Raw genomic sequence first — 14,137 nt, 5'->3', positions numbered from 1 at the left:
TGTCGTCGACCTTCTTTTCAAAATGGTTGACGAAGTCATCTGCAGAGAGGGAGGAGGGGGGAGGGGGAGGAGGATTCAGGAGGGAGGAGAAGGTGGCAAAGAGCTTCCTAGGGTTAGAGGCAGATGCTTGGAATTTAGAGTGGAAGAAAGTGGCTTTAGCAGCAGAGACAGAGGAGGAAAATGTAGAGAGGAGGGAGTGAAAGGATGCCAGGTCCGCAGGGAGGCGAGTTTTCCTCCATTTCCGCTCGGCTGCCCGGAGCACTGTTCTGTGAGCTCGCAATGAGTCGTCGAGCCACGGAGCGGGAGGGGAGGACCGAGCCGGCCTGGAGGATAGGGGACATAGAGAGTCAAAGGATGCAGAAAGGGAAGAGAGGAGGGTTGAGGAGGCAGAATCAGGAGATAGGTTGGAGAAGGTATGAGCAGAGGGAAGAGATGATAGGATGGAAGAGGAGAGAGTAGCGGGGGAGAGAGAGCGAAGGTTGGGACGGTGCGATACCATCCGAGTAGGGGCAGTGTGGGAAGTGTTGGATGAGAGCGAGAGGGAAAAGGATACAAGGTAGTGGTCGGAGACTTGGAGGGGAGTTGCAATGAGGTTAGTGGAAGAACAGCATCTAGTAAAGATGAGGTCGAGCGTATTGCCTGCCTTGTGAGTAGGGGGGAAGGTGAGAGGGTGAGGTCAAAGAGGAGAGGAGTGGAAAGAAGGAGGCAGAGAGGAATGAGTCAAAGGTAGACGTGGGGAGGTTAAAGTCGCCCAGGACTGTGAGAGGTGAGCCGTCCTCAGGAAAGGAGCTTATCAAGGCATCAAGCTCATTGATGAACTCTCCGAGGGAACCTGGAGGGCGATAAATAATAAGGATGTTAAGCTTGAAAGGGCTGGTAACTGTGACAGCATGGAATTCAAAGGAGGCGATAGACAGATGGGTAAGGGGAGAAAGAGAATGACCACTTGGGAGAGATGAGGATCCCGGTGCCACCACCCCGCTGACCAGAAGATCTCGGGGTGTGCGAGAGCACGTGGGCGGACGAAGAGAGAGCAGTAGGAGTAGCAGTGTTGTCTGTGGTGATCCATGTTTCCGTCAGTGCCAAGAAGTCGAGGGACTGGAGGGAGGCATAGGCTGAGATGAACTCTGCCTTGTTGGCCGCAGATCGGCAGTTCCAGAGGCTACCGGAGACCTGGAACTCCACGTGGGTCGTGCGCGCTGGGACCACCAGATTAGGGTGGCCGCGGCCACGCGGTGTGGAGCGTTTGTATGGTCTGTGCAGAGAGGAGAGAACAGGGATAGATAGACACATAGTTGACAGGCTACAGAAGAGGCTACGCTAATGCAAAGGAGATTGGAATGACAAGTGGACTACACTTATCGAATGTTCAGAACGTTAAGCTTACGTAGCAAGAATCTTATTGACTAAAATGATTGAAATGATACAGTACTGCTGGAGTAGGCTAGCTGGCAGTGGCTACGTTGTTGACACTACACTAATCAAGTCGTTCCGTCGAGTGTAATAGTTTCTACAGTGCTGCTATTCGGGGGCTAGCTGGCTAGCTAGCAGTGTTGATTACGTAACGTTACGTTAAAAGAACGACAATAGCTGGCTAGCTAACCTAGAAAATCGCTCCAGACTACACAATTGTCTTAGATACAAAGACGGCTATGTAGCTAGCTAGCTACGATCAAACAAATCAAACCGTTGTACTGTAATGAAGTGAAATGAAAATGTGATACTACCTGTGGAGCGAGGCGGAATGTTGACCAGGTTGTTGAAGTTCAAATCGGAAGACGTTGGCTAGCTGTTGGCTAGCTAGCTAGCAGTAACTCCTACGTTAAGGACGACAAGTAGCTGGCTAGCTAACCTCGGTAAATTAAGATAATCACTCTAAGTCTACACACTCTAAACTACACAATTACCTTGGATACGAAGACAGCAAAGACAACTATGTAGCTAGCTAACACTACACTAATCGAGTCGTTGAGTGTAATAGTTTCTACAGTGCTAGTGGACGTTAGCTAGCTGCTGGGCAGATACGTTAGGACGACGAAATACGATAATTACGCAATTATCTTTGATACAAAGACGGCTATGTAGCTAGCTAAGAAGAAGTTGCTAAGATTAGACAAATCAAACCGTTGTACTATAATGAAATGTAATGAAAAGTTATACTACCTGCGGACCGAAGTGTAGATGCGACCGCTCGCTCCAACCCGGAACTCAATGTCAGTGGTGGCTGTTTAGCAGTCTGATAGCCTTGAGATAGAAGCTGTTTTTCAGTCTCTCGGTCCAAGCTTTGATGCACCTGTACTGACCTCGCCTTCTGGATGATAGCAGAGTGAACAGGCAGTGGCTCGGGTGGTTGTTGTCCTTGATGATCTTTATGGCCTTCCTGTGACATCGGGTGGTGTAGGTGTCCTGGAGGGCAGGTAGTTTGCCCCCGGTGATGCGTTGTGCAGACCTCACTACCCTCTGGAGAGCCTTACGGTTGTGGGCGGAGCAGTTGCCGTACCAGGCAGTGATACAGCCCGACAGGATGCTCTCGGTTGTGCATCTGTAGAAGTTTGTGAGTGCTTTTGGTGAAAAGCCACATTTCTTCAGCCTCCTGAGGTTGAAGAGGCGCTGCTGCACCTTCTTCACGATGCTGTCTGTGTGGGTGGACCAATTCAGTTTGTCAGTGATGTGTACACCGAGGAACTTAAAACTTACTACCCTCTCCACTACTGTCCCATCGATGTGGATAGGGGGGTGTTCCCTCTGATGTTTCCTGAAGTCCACAATCATCTCCTTAGTTTTGTTGATGTTGAGTGTGAGGTTATTTTCCTGACACCACACTCTGAGGGCCCTCACCTCCTCCCTGTAAGCCGTCTCGTCGTTGATGGTAATCAAGCCTACCACTGTTGTGTCGTCCGCAAACTTGATGATTGAGTTGGAGGCGTGCGTGGCCACGCAGTCGTGGGTGAACAGGGAGTACAGGAGAGGGCTCCGAACGCACCCTTGTGGGGCCCCAGCGTTGAGGATCAGCGGGGTGGAGATGTTGTTACCTACCCTCACCACCTGGGGGCGGCCTGTCAGGAAGTCCAGTACCCAGTTGCACAGGGCAGGGTTGAGACCCAGGGTCTCGAGCTTGATGACGAGTTTGGAGGGTACTATGGTGTTAAATGCTGAGCTGTAGTCGATGAACAGCATTCTCACACAGGTATTCCTCTTGTCCAGATGGGTTAGGGCATTGTGCAGTGTGGTTGAGATTGCATCGTCTGTGGACCTATTTGGGCGGTAAGCAAATTGGAGTGATTCTAGAGTGTCAGGTATAGTGGAGGTGATATGGTCCTTGACTAGTCTCTCAAAGCACTTCATGATGACGGAAGTGAGTGCTTCGGTGCGGTAGTCGTTTAGCTCATTTCCTGGGAACAGGAACAATGGTGGCCCTCTTGAAGCATGTGGGAACAGCAGACAGGGATAAGGATTGATTGAATATGTCCATAAACACACCAGCCATCTGGTCTGCGCATGCTCTGAGGGCGCGACTGGGGATGCCGTCTGGGCCTGCAGCCTTGCGAGGGTTAACACGTTTAAATGTTTTACTCACCTCGGCTGCAGTGAAGGAGAGTACGCATGTTTTGGTTGCGGGCCGTGTCAGTGGCACTCTATTGTCCTCAAAGCGGGCAAAACAGTTATTTAGTCTGCCTGGGAGCAAGACATGCTGGTCCGTGACTGGGCTGGTTTTCTCTTTGATTATATTCACAGCCGTATATATTTCCCCCCAAGCAGACACATCGATGGCACTGAACAAACTTTATTTGACTCTTTGCAAACTGGAATCCACATATCCTGAGGCTGCATTCATTGTAGCTGGGGATTTTAACAAGGCTAATCTGAAAACAAGACTCCCTAAATTGTATCAGCATATCGATTGCGCAACCTTGGATCATTGCTATTCTAACTTCCGCAACGCATATAAGGCCCTCCCCCGCCCTCCTTTCGGAAAAGCTGCATCCACGCGATGCATGGAGAAACCAGCTGGCTGCACCGTCTCCGATAGCGTCTCTCGAGTGAGCCATGTTTCCGTGAAGCAAAGAACGTTACAGTCGCTGATGTCCCTCTGGACAAACGTTCCTGTTTTAAACAAGAGATGTTGTCACAAAAAGATGCTCGACTATGCATATAATTGACAGCTTTGGAAAGAAAACACTCTGACGTTTCCAAAACTGCAAAGATATTGTCGGTGAGTGCCACAGAACTGATGTTACAGGCGAAACCCAGATAAAAATCCAACCAGGAAGTGCCGCATTTTTTGAAACCGCCTCATGCCAATGACTCCTTATATGGCTGTGAATGAGCTATGAATGAGTTTACGTTTTCCACGTATTCCCCAAGGTGTCTACAGCATTGTGACGTCTTTTTACGCATTTCCATTGAAGAATAGCCATAAGGGATCATATATAGCAAGTGGTCACATGGTGTCTCCCGCAAAATACTGAGGTAGGCATTTTTCCAATCGCTTCTTATGAGAAACCAATTGCCTCGATGGATATATTATGGAATATATACAGTATGTTAAAAACACCTTGAGGATGGATCCTAAACAACGTTTGCTGTGTTTCTGTCGATATTATGGAGTTCATTTTGAAAAAAGTTTGGTGTTGTAATGGTAGCATTTCCGGTCGATTTCTCAGCCAAGCATGGTGAAGAAACGGGAGCTTTTTCGCCTACAAAAATAATATTTTTGGAAAAAGGAACATTTGTTATCTAGCTGGGAGTCTCCTGGGTGAAAGCATCCGAAGTTCTTCAAAGGTAAATGATTTCATTTGGTTGCTTTTCTTATTTTCGTGAAAATGTTGCCTGCTGCCAGCAGAGCCTAGCATAGCATTATGCCATGATAAACTTACACAAATGCTTGTCTAGCGTTGACTGTAACGCATATTTTGAAAATCTGAGACGACAGTGTTGTTAACAAAAGGCTAAGCATGTGTTTGAATATATTTATTTTATTTCATTTGCGATTTTCATGAAAAGTTTCTAGGGGTATGTCCGCTGCGTTATGCTAATTCTATTGAGGCTATGATTATGATCCCGGATCCGGGATTGCTCGTCGCAAGAGGTTAAGGCCATCAGACTGTTAAACAGCCATCACTAACCTATATACAGGCTTGAAATCATTGGCCACTCTAACAATCGATCACAAGTCAAGTTATTAATGCCACTTTAATAATATTTACTTAACTTGCATTTCTCATCAATATGTACATATATACTGTATTTTATTTCATATCATCTATTGCATCTTGCCTATGGCAGACGGTCATTGCTCATCCATATACATATGTACTTATTCTTATTCCATCCCTTTACTTAGTTGTTGTGGAATTGATAGATTACTTGTTAGATATTGCTGCACTGTTGGAACTAGAAGCACAAGCATTTCGCTCCACTCGCAATCTGCTGACCATGTGTATGTGACCAATAACATTTGATTTGATTTGACTGGGAATACAGACATGCATCTGTTGGCCACAGATAAAAAAAAAGGTAGGGGCATGGATCAGAAAAGCAGTTAGTAGCTAGTAGTATAGAAGCACTTTCCTCATGCAGCGCAACACATCTACTTCGCATAGAGTGGATCAGGTCGTTGATCAGACACTCCTCCTCAATGGCTGTGTTAAATTGATGGATATTGGTGGGAAATGGAACACGCTGACGTACAAGTCGATCCAGAGCATCTCAAATGTGCTCAATAGGTGACATGTCTGGTGAGTGCGCAGGCCATGGAAGAACTGGGACATTTTCAGCTTCCAGGAATTGTGTACAGATCCTTACAACACGGGGCCATGCATTATTATGCTGAAACATGAGGTGATGGCAGCAGATGAATGGCATGACAATGGGCCTTAGGATCTCATCACGGTACTCTGTGCATTCAAATTGCCATCCATAAATGCCCATAACCATAATCCCACCGTCACCATGTGGCACTCTGTTCATAACATTGACATCAGCAAACTGCTCGCCCACACACGCCATCTGCCCGGTACTGTTGAAACCGGGATTAATCCATGAGGTGAGCATTTGCTCACTGAAGATGACGTCGCTGAACTGCAGTCAGGGCAAGACCCTGGTGAGGACAACGAGCACGCAGATGAGCTTCCCTGAGACGTTTTTGAGAGTTTGTGCAGAAATTCTCTGTTGTGCAAACCCACAGTTTCGTCAGCTGTCCAGGTGGCTGGTCTCAGACGATCCCGCAGGTGAAGAAGCCAGATGTGTAGGTCCCGAGCTGGCGTGGTTACACATGGCTTGCGGTTGTGAGGCCGGTTGGATGTACTGCCAAATTCTCTAAAACAACGCTTATGGTAGAGAAATTAACATGACATTTTCTGGCAACAGCCTTTGTGGACATCGCTCCAGTCAATCGCTGCATGACAATTGCACGCTCCCTCAAATCTTGAGATGTCTTTGTTGTGTGAAAAAATGCGTAGAGTGGCCATTTATTGTCCCCAGCACAAGGTGCACCTGTGTAATGATCATGCTGTTGAATCAGCTTTTTGATATTCCACACCTGTAAGGTGGATGGATTCAAAGGTGAAAAGCTCACTAACATGGATGTAAAGGAATGTCTGCACAAAATCTGAGAGAAATAAGCTTTTTGTGTGTATGGAAAAGTTCTGGCATCTTTTATTTCAGCTCATGAAACATGGGACCAACACTTACATGTTGCATTTATATTTTTGTTCAGTATAAATGCATATCCCCATTCAAATGGTTGGCATGCAGATGCTGCATGGACTTGTCAACGGTAAAACTTGAAGAATTATCATTCATGATTAACAGTGAGAAATGTTAAGGGAGGATGACCACAAAAATGTGTTTGTAAAGTAGAGGCATAGAAACACATGTACAAAACGTGATTTGGATCTTCAGCTCTGGGGAAAAGGTATCCAGGGACAGGACAGGATGGTTTCATATACAGATCCACAGCCTCTGCTTAATTGTATTGGGCTTCTTTTAGGATTAAAAAGAATTGTCCCAATTCAAATTTGCATGATAGCTAAGTAAGATCTGCCACACAATTTTTTCTGAATATGTGAATGTGACTGAAATGTTCTGAGAAAAGCAATAACAAGTTGATTTTTTTCTGTGAAAATGAAATGCATTACAGTATGGGTTTAAATTCCAGGCTATAGTATTGATTTGAGTCCAACGTCAAAGTTGTGCATGTGTGAACATTTGTATAGGGAAACATGAAGGTTAAAAAACAACAGAAATACATTGACAAACCAAAATAGGAAACATGGAGATAAACATTTGTTAATGTAAAATATGTCACAAAGAGTTTTTATAAAACATTTCCCCAATTGAAAATAAAGAAATCTCAAATAGCTGGCTATGATTATACATATTTCATATTCTTTATTCCCTTAATTGTAATTTTGTTTGATAATCACAACCAAATGTATGTAAATTATGCACACCATCCTTAAGTGCAAATTAAATAGTCTTATTCCATGTTTTTTTATCTGTATCAAAGGCAAAACATTTGTCTTTCAGTGACCATGTACTGTATGTCTGGAACATTATGTATTAAGTGTACTGTATGTGGAGCAAATTGGTAAACATAAGTGTTTGTGCATTTGTGTTTATATAAATTGTATTTTTATTTTGCACGCACATACACATACAAACACACGAATGCACACACAAACAAACCGCATCAAAAAGAAAAGAACGAAATAGAAAAAACGTCTCTTAAGAAAATTAAAGGGAGGAGTAGGTAGTGGTACCACCCGGTAAAGAAGCTTTCTTGAATAAGCACTTGCTCTCTTCCCAGTGTAAACAAAATCTTAAATCCTCTGTTTATCCGTAATCTGACTTGGTCTTCTACCAACCAGGCCCCTTATTCATAATGTAAGGCCCTGACCCACGATGCACAGGTCCGGGTGCGAAGCAGAGTGGGCATTCCCTCTGAAATCTGATTTGCTGTCCCACGACTCGTCTTCTCTGCTTGGCTCGTCCTCCAGCCTATGGGAGGAAAGCGAAGAAGTGGTTTGAGGATTAGAGAAATGGGACAGGTGTGTCAGCAACCAGTTAGCACCGGCTAAAAGAAGCCACCGTGAGTCATAGAGAAGTAATGCGTAAGTGATTAGCTATTTTTGCCTACTATAGTCTACATGGAGACAAATAGACGGCATACAAAAACCCAGTGTTATGATTTCCCAGTGGCAAGATCAGAATAAAAAACACAGAAACACCGTCAAATACATTGTAATTAAAAAGGGCACCGTCAGGGTACTGGAATTATTTTGTAATGCTATTTTATATTTAGCATCAGTTTTGTATCTGCTGTAATCTCCTTACAGCTCTTCCATTTTTAATACAAAGCTCCCCTCTCTCCTCTCCTTGACCTTATTTCACCCTGCCCCCTCACCCTCTCTTCATCTTTCAAGCAGACTTTTTTTTTTACAACTTCAAGCCTTACAGAAAACACTGCACTTGGGGATTTTTTTGTTTTGATTTTCCAATAGTTCAGGATTTACGTGACCTGAAGTAGTTTTCGAGTGTTTTGTAATTTTGACGGCTATATTGGTCATTGAACTCAAGTGACAATGGTTATGTATAATCTTCAACCATAATTTCTTCTCATAGCTCAACGAAACCAGTAGGAGTCAGGAAAAATAAATAATGATGTGCTCATAGTGTCTTAATCCATTAAATTAGCCCTCTATTATTTTTTGAATCAGACTGAATTCACAAAAAGAGTCAAGGCTGCACTTTGAAATACCATTGCAATGATTAAATACTTCCTCTAATCATATGTTCAACTTCAGGTATGAGATGAAATAAAGGTGAAAATCTGAAGTGGAAATCTTTTAACTTCTTTAACATACACACAATTAGCTGACTTAAAGATGTCCTTCTGTGATTTTTCCTGTTGAAAAGCGATATCCCAAGTATACAGTAAACTACACACACAAAAGGGTAAAAAAAAAACATGTTTTGAGCAAAATAGTTTTTTTTAGACAACTGCAAACTTCAAAAAGTAGGGCATTCGGGGACTTGGTCTGATGAGAATTTGTGATGTCATCTGCCTTTTTTTTTCCCCATTCAGGGACAAAATTATCTTGTTTTTTACATTTCTGTTATGACAGGATTTTTTTTGTTACATTTTACACAGATTTTACATACTGTACATGGTACGTTTTTACACAGTTAAATAACAAAGACAAGGGGCCATTGAAAGCCACCCCACCTCCTAGCCCTACATTGCCTTTTGTGAATTAAATCAGGTGTTAAATGAGCTGAAAAGGAGACTGGAGTATGAGGCATAGATCTGGGGAAGGTTACCAAAAAATGTCTGCAGCATTGAAGATGGCCTCCGTCATTCTTAAATGGAAGAAGTTTAGAACCACCAAGTCTCCTCCTAGAGCTGGCCGTCCAGCCAAACTGAGCAATCGGGGGAGAAGGGCCACGTTCACTCCTCTGTGGAGATGAGAGAAACTTCCAGTAGGACAACCATCTCTGCAGCACTTCACCAATCAGGCCTTTATGGTAGAGTGATCAGACGGAAGCCACACCTCAGTAAAAGGCACATGACAGCCCTCTTGGAGCTTGCCTAAAGGCAACTAAAGGAATCTCAGACCATGGGAAACAAGATTCTCTGATCTGATGAAACCAAGATGGAAGCTTTTGGCCTGAATGACACCGTCACATCTGGAGGAACCCTGGCACCATCCCTATGGTGAAGCATGGTGGTGGCAGCAGCATGCTGTGGGGATGTTTTTCAGTGGCAGGGACTGAGAGACTAGTCAGGATTGAGGAAAAGATGAAAAGATCAAAGTACAGAGAGATCCTTGATGAAAACCTGCTACAAGTACTCAGGACCTCAGACTGGGGTGAAGGTTCACCTTCCAACAGGACAATGACCCTAAGCACACAGCCAAAACAATGCAGGAGTGGCTTTGGGACAAGTCTCTGAATGTCCTTGAGTGGCCCAGCCAGAGTCCGGATTTGAACCTGATTGAACATCTCTGGAGAGACCTGAAAATAGCTGCACATCAACACTCCTAATCCAACTCGACAGAGCTTGAGAGAATCCGTAGAGAAGAAAACCTCCCCAAATACAGGTGTGCCAAGCTTGTAGTGTCATACCCAAGCAGACTCGAGGCTGTAATCACTGTCAAAGGTGCTTCAACAAAGTACTGAGTAAAGAGTCTGAATACTTATGTAAATGTGATATTTCAGTTATGCTAGAAACACAATTCTATTACACACTTGTTTGTAACAGGACAAATATAAGCAAATTATTATTTAGAGGAAGATAATCACATTATGAAAACAGTGAATTATCTTGGTTCATATCGTTTCATTCTTAGTGATCCTATACTGTGCTACAGTGGGGAGGGAGTATTGACTACAAAGATAGTGACAAGAGGCTTTCCCCTGTAAAACAAATACACATTTCAACACCCTTCATCATGGTCATGTATTTCATTTGCAAGGTAATTAATTAGCATTATTTTGCGTTTTGAAAGAGAGATTTAGACAGAGGGTAACATTGACACTCACCCGTGTATGCTGATGGCCGGCTCACTACCACAAGTCTCTGCAAATGAGACAATGGGTGCCCTGGACGGCAAGCTTAAACTGGGCCTCCTGTCCGAGTGGCTGCGTCGGATGAAAGGTTTGGGCCCTCGCACAGACGTAGGCAGCCTACCACGATTTCCCCAGGAAGGCGGGACAACACTACCACTGATGGAGGCCCAAGCCTGGGGGGGGCAGGGTACTGGGCAAGGCTGGGCCTCAAACAGTGAGGATGAGGCCGGGCAGAAAACAGAGCGAGCGTTACTGATCAACTGAGGGATAGCTGAAGCACCTGGGCTGGAGTCCTTGCTGCTGTTCTCCCGTTTCCATCTTTGTACCCTTGGGGACGTTGGTGGTGAGGGTGCCTTGAAAGAATGTGTGGAGTCAGAAGAGCTGGAGTTTGGGGTCAGTACTTTTCTTGAGGCAGGTGGGCTTGGAAGTCTTCTCTGAAGCGGTGGTGGGGTGGGAAGTTTGCGAATGGCCGGAGGGCTGTTTGTGGATGGGGGCGTAGGCTGCTTTCTGAAGGTGGTGGGACTGGGTAATCTTCGATGCAAGCCACTTGGGGTTGAAGGCGTGGAAGGCAGCATTCGGATTCTAGATACAGGTGGGGTGGCAGGTGGTTGGCTACTGATGGTTGATGTGGGAGGCACTGTCTCAGAAGGACTGTCATCTCCCTGTCTCCCTCCTGATGCTGCTCGATTGGGAGAGGACCTTTTGGGCACAGCATGACCTTTCTCAATAGGAGACTCTGAGGAGTGCCGCAAGTGGATGATTTTTCTAGCTTGCTTGTAGAGAGTGGCCGCCTCCTCTGTCTCAGGGTCTACATCCAGCTGAGGCTCATCGTGGCTAACTCTGGAACTAGCAGAGACAGTCCGGGCAGGAAACATGCTGCTAGACCCCTGGGGCAGGTTGCCTCTGCTGGGTAGGACTGACACAGAACGCATGGAGGCACGCATCTTCTGAGATGCTGTAGCCCTCTTGGGAACAGGGGATCGACCTCTACTTGCAATCCCATCATCTACATTGCTAACTGTGAGGCTCTGTGCACCTTCAAAGGAATTGTCCATCAAAACCTCAAGAGGAGGGGGTGGCAGACTTTCAAGGTCCAAATCATATGTCCTACAACTGCTGACCCCACTGCTCATTATGGCTTCATTGTCACCTACTCCAGGCATAACGTGAACACCACACTTTCGAACCCCTTTAAGAGGCCCCAACACTTTGGATGCCTCTTGTTTGGGCTCTTCCACCCCCTGGCTGAAGGAGTCAATCAGTCTTTTGACAGAATTCCTTCCCCGAAACAGTCCTGAGCATGGACGATGTGACAATGGAGGGCTAGGAGGTGGGGTGGCTTTCAATGGCCCCAATGTAGGGCTAGGTGGTGGGGTGGCTTTAAACGGTCCCTTGGTACTTTTCTTGTCTGTCTTTTTCTCCTCAATGTCATTGCCTGCCCTGTGTTCCCCAGAGTCATGCTTCATAAGCCCTGCAATGTCCTGGATTGGAAGAATGTTGTTGTTCCTCTGCAGGGTGGGGCACAGACGATTGGATGCTGGGGACGTCGCAGAATCTCCTAGGTTCTGTTTAGTGAGACCTGCCTTGGTATTCCCCTCCGTCCTGCCTTTGCTCATCCTCTCTAGCCTCTGACTAAGATCCTTCTGTGTCCTCTCTAGTTCAATCAGTGTTGGATCTTCACCTTTGCTGCGAACGGATTCTGCAGACTGTGAACGGTGCTCTTTAGGAACAGGGGTCTTTTTAATTTCCCTCCGTACAGAGGCTGCTCGATGGGGCCTTTTTGGTGATCCCCCCTCTGTCCACTGGCACCTGGTCTTAGGGCTGTCTGTTGGTTTAGTTTTGGCACTGTCGCGTTGTGAGGGAACAAATCGAATCCGACCACTTATGGCATCTTTCATTTTCAGGGTCATTTCCACATTTTGAGGGTTTTCTATGCGCTTGGGTACCAGGCGACAAGGTTGCTGGTTAGGACCAGAGAGTGAGGCGTGAGATCGCGTCCTGCCACCTTGTCCCTCTTCTTCCCCCTCATCATCATCACCCTGCTCCTCACCATCGTCTAAGGAGGCAGATCCTTTATCCATTATGGTGCACACTGAGTCTATGGAGTTTAGGGAGTTGCTGTGGCTCACTTTCTTAATAAAATTTTGCCTTGGTGCCCCTTGCTGGACTGGGCTAGCATTAATGCCAAAAGGACTGTAAGGAGTGGTTCGGTTGGACCCAGTGGACTCACAGCTTTCACAACGGAGTCGTCTTTCAGACCCAGCTAGTGACTCGCTTTCAGCCCCAATTCCGCTGTCCTCACTGAACAATCCAGAGTCCTCTGGTCCGGGCTTACGAAGTGAGGCAGCCTCAATACGAGTCAGCAACTGCATCAGTCTTGTCTCCGCTGCATGCTTGGCTTTTAATTTATCCTCCAGCAGCTCAGAGACAGAGGTAAAGTACTCAGCTGCCTCCTCCAAGGCAGAGTCCCCAATGCCACCCACAGACTGGCCCACATTTTGCATCCTTTGAGTGGTATACTGAAGTAGCTGCTGCAAGAGATCTGGTGGAGGCTCAGCATTGATGGAACCAGATTTGAGAGGGGGAGAACTGGATAGGTTTTTCATTGGGCTTGGCCAGGCGAGATGCTCCCCATTGTCCTTCAGAAGCCTTTCACCCTCGTCTGCCATTTCCTCCAGCCCTCGGTTGATTTCCTCGTAGCGCATAGCCATGAAGGTCACCATTGGCTGCACAGACATCTGGGTCTGGGTTGCTTGGTCCAGTAGCCCCAGTAGAATCTCATATTTGCTGATACTTGGGTTTAAAAAGGCATAAGCAGCCTGGTGGGCTTTCACTAAAGGTTCCGGAAAGTCAACTTTCTGCTCCACAAGGGGAGCTTTTTTGTCCTTCTCTTTCTTTTTAGCTGACTTGACTCCTTTACCATTTTTCTTTGGCTTTCGTCCACCCTTTTTGTCAGCCATATCTTGCTTGTCTCCTTGTTTCTCTTTTCCATGTTGCCCTGTCTTATCTGTCTCTTGAGTCCCCACTTTTTTATCTAGGATGACCCCTTCTGGAACCAACTCAGTCAGGGAGGGTCTCCTTTTCTGTGGGGTTGAAGGTGCTTCCTTCTGAGCAGATTGGGTCTGCCCAGCCAGTCTCCTTTCCCCATCTCTCCTCTCCCAAGTGTCTCCTGTTCCAGAGGAGCCTCCACTCCCTCCACAATCAGACTGGGACTCCCCTATGCTCTCTTTGCCCCCTGGTAGTAGTGTCCTGCCCCTCCCAAAGGTGCCATGAGCCACAAAATTGTTACCTTTAGATGGGGAGCATCCCATTGCAGCTGCTCAATTGATGTTTATATCCTGAGGGAACAAGATCTTGGTGAAATTCCCACAAATGCGGAAGGAAAGAAACCTCCACAAATGAAATAAAATAATAGGCCCTTAGCTACAAGCTGCAGCTGTCATTTTCAAATAGCTCCAATCCCCGAGAGAGTCATTGAGTCTGTCAGGTTCTTATTCCTTACAAAAAATACATCAACCAACACAAAACAGCGACAAATCCACAAATCCAATGGACAAATCCATTT

General features: G+C 45.9%; 1 protein-coding gene across 1 annotated transcript; it reads right to left on the bottom strand.

The window, feature by feature from the left end:
- Positions 1–7,880: 7,880 nt before the first annotated feature.
- Positions 7,881–13,883, bottom strand: LOC135553194 (photoreceptor cilium actin regulator-like). Its single transcript, XM_064985367.1, has 2 exons — positions 10,546–13,883; positions 7,881–8,001 (listed from the first exon to the last, which is right to left on the bottom strand). The coding sequence occupies exons 1-2, from the start codon at positions 13,881–13,883 to the stop codon at positions 7,881–7,883; spliced, it is 3,459 nt and encodes a 1,152-aa protein (XP_064841439.1).
- Positions 13,884–14,137: the final 254 nt, after the last annotated feature.

Source organism: Oncorhynchus masou, chromosome 2 (assembly GCF_036934945.1).
Source record: "Oncorhynchus masou masou isolate Uvic2021 chromosome 2, UVic_Omas_1.1, whole genome shotgun sequence".
NCBI classification, from domain to species: Eukaryota; Metazoa; Chordata; class Actinopteri; order Salmoniformes; family Salmonidae; genus Oncorhynchus; species Oncorhynchus masou.
The sequence above is the reverse complement of the archived record's forward strand: the minus strand, read 5'-3'. Positions and strand labels throughout refer to the sequence as shown.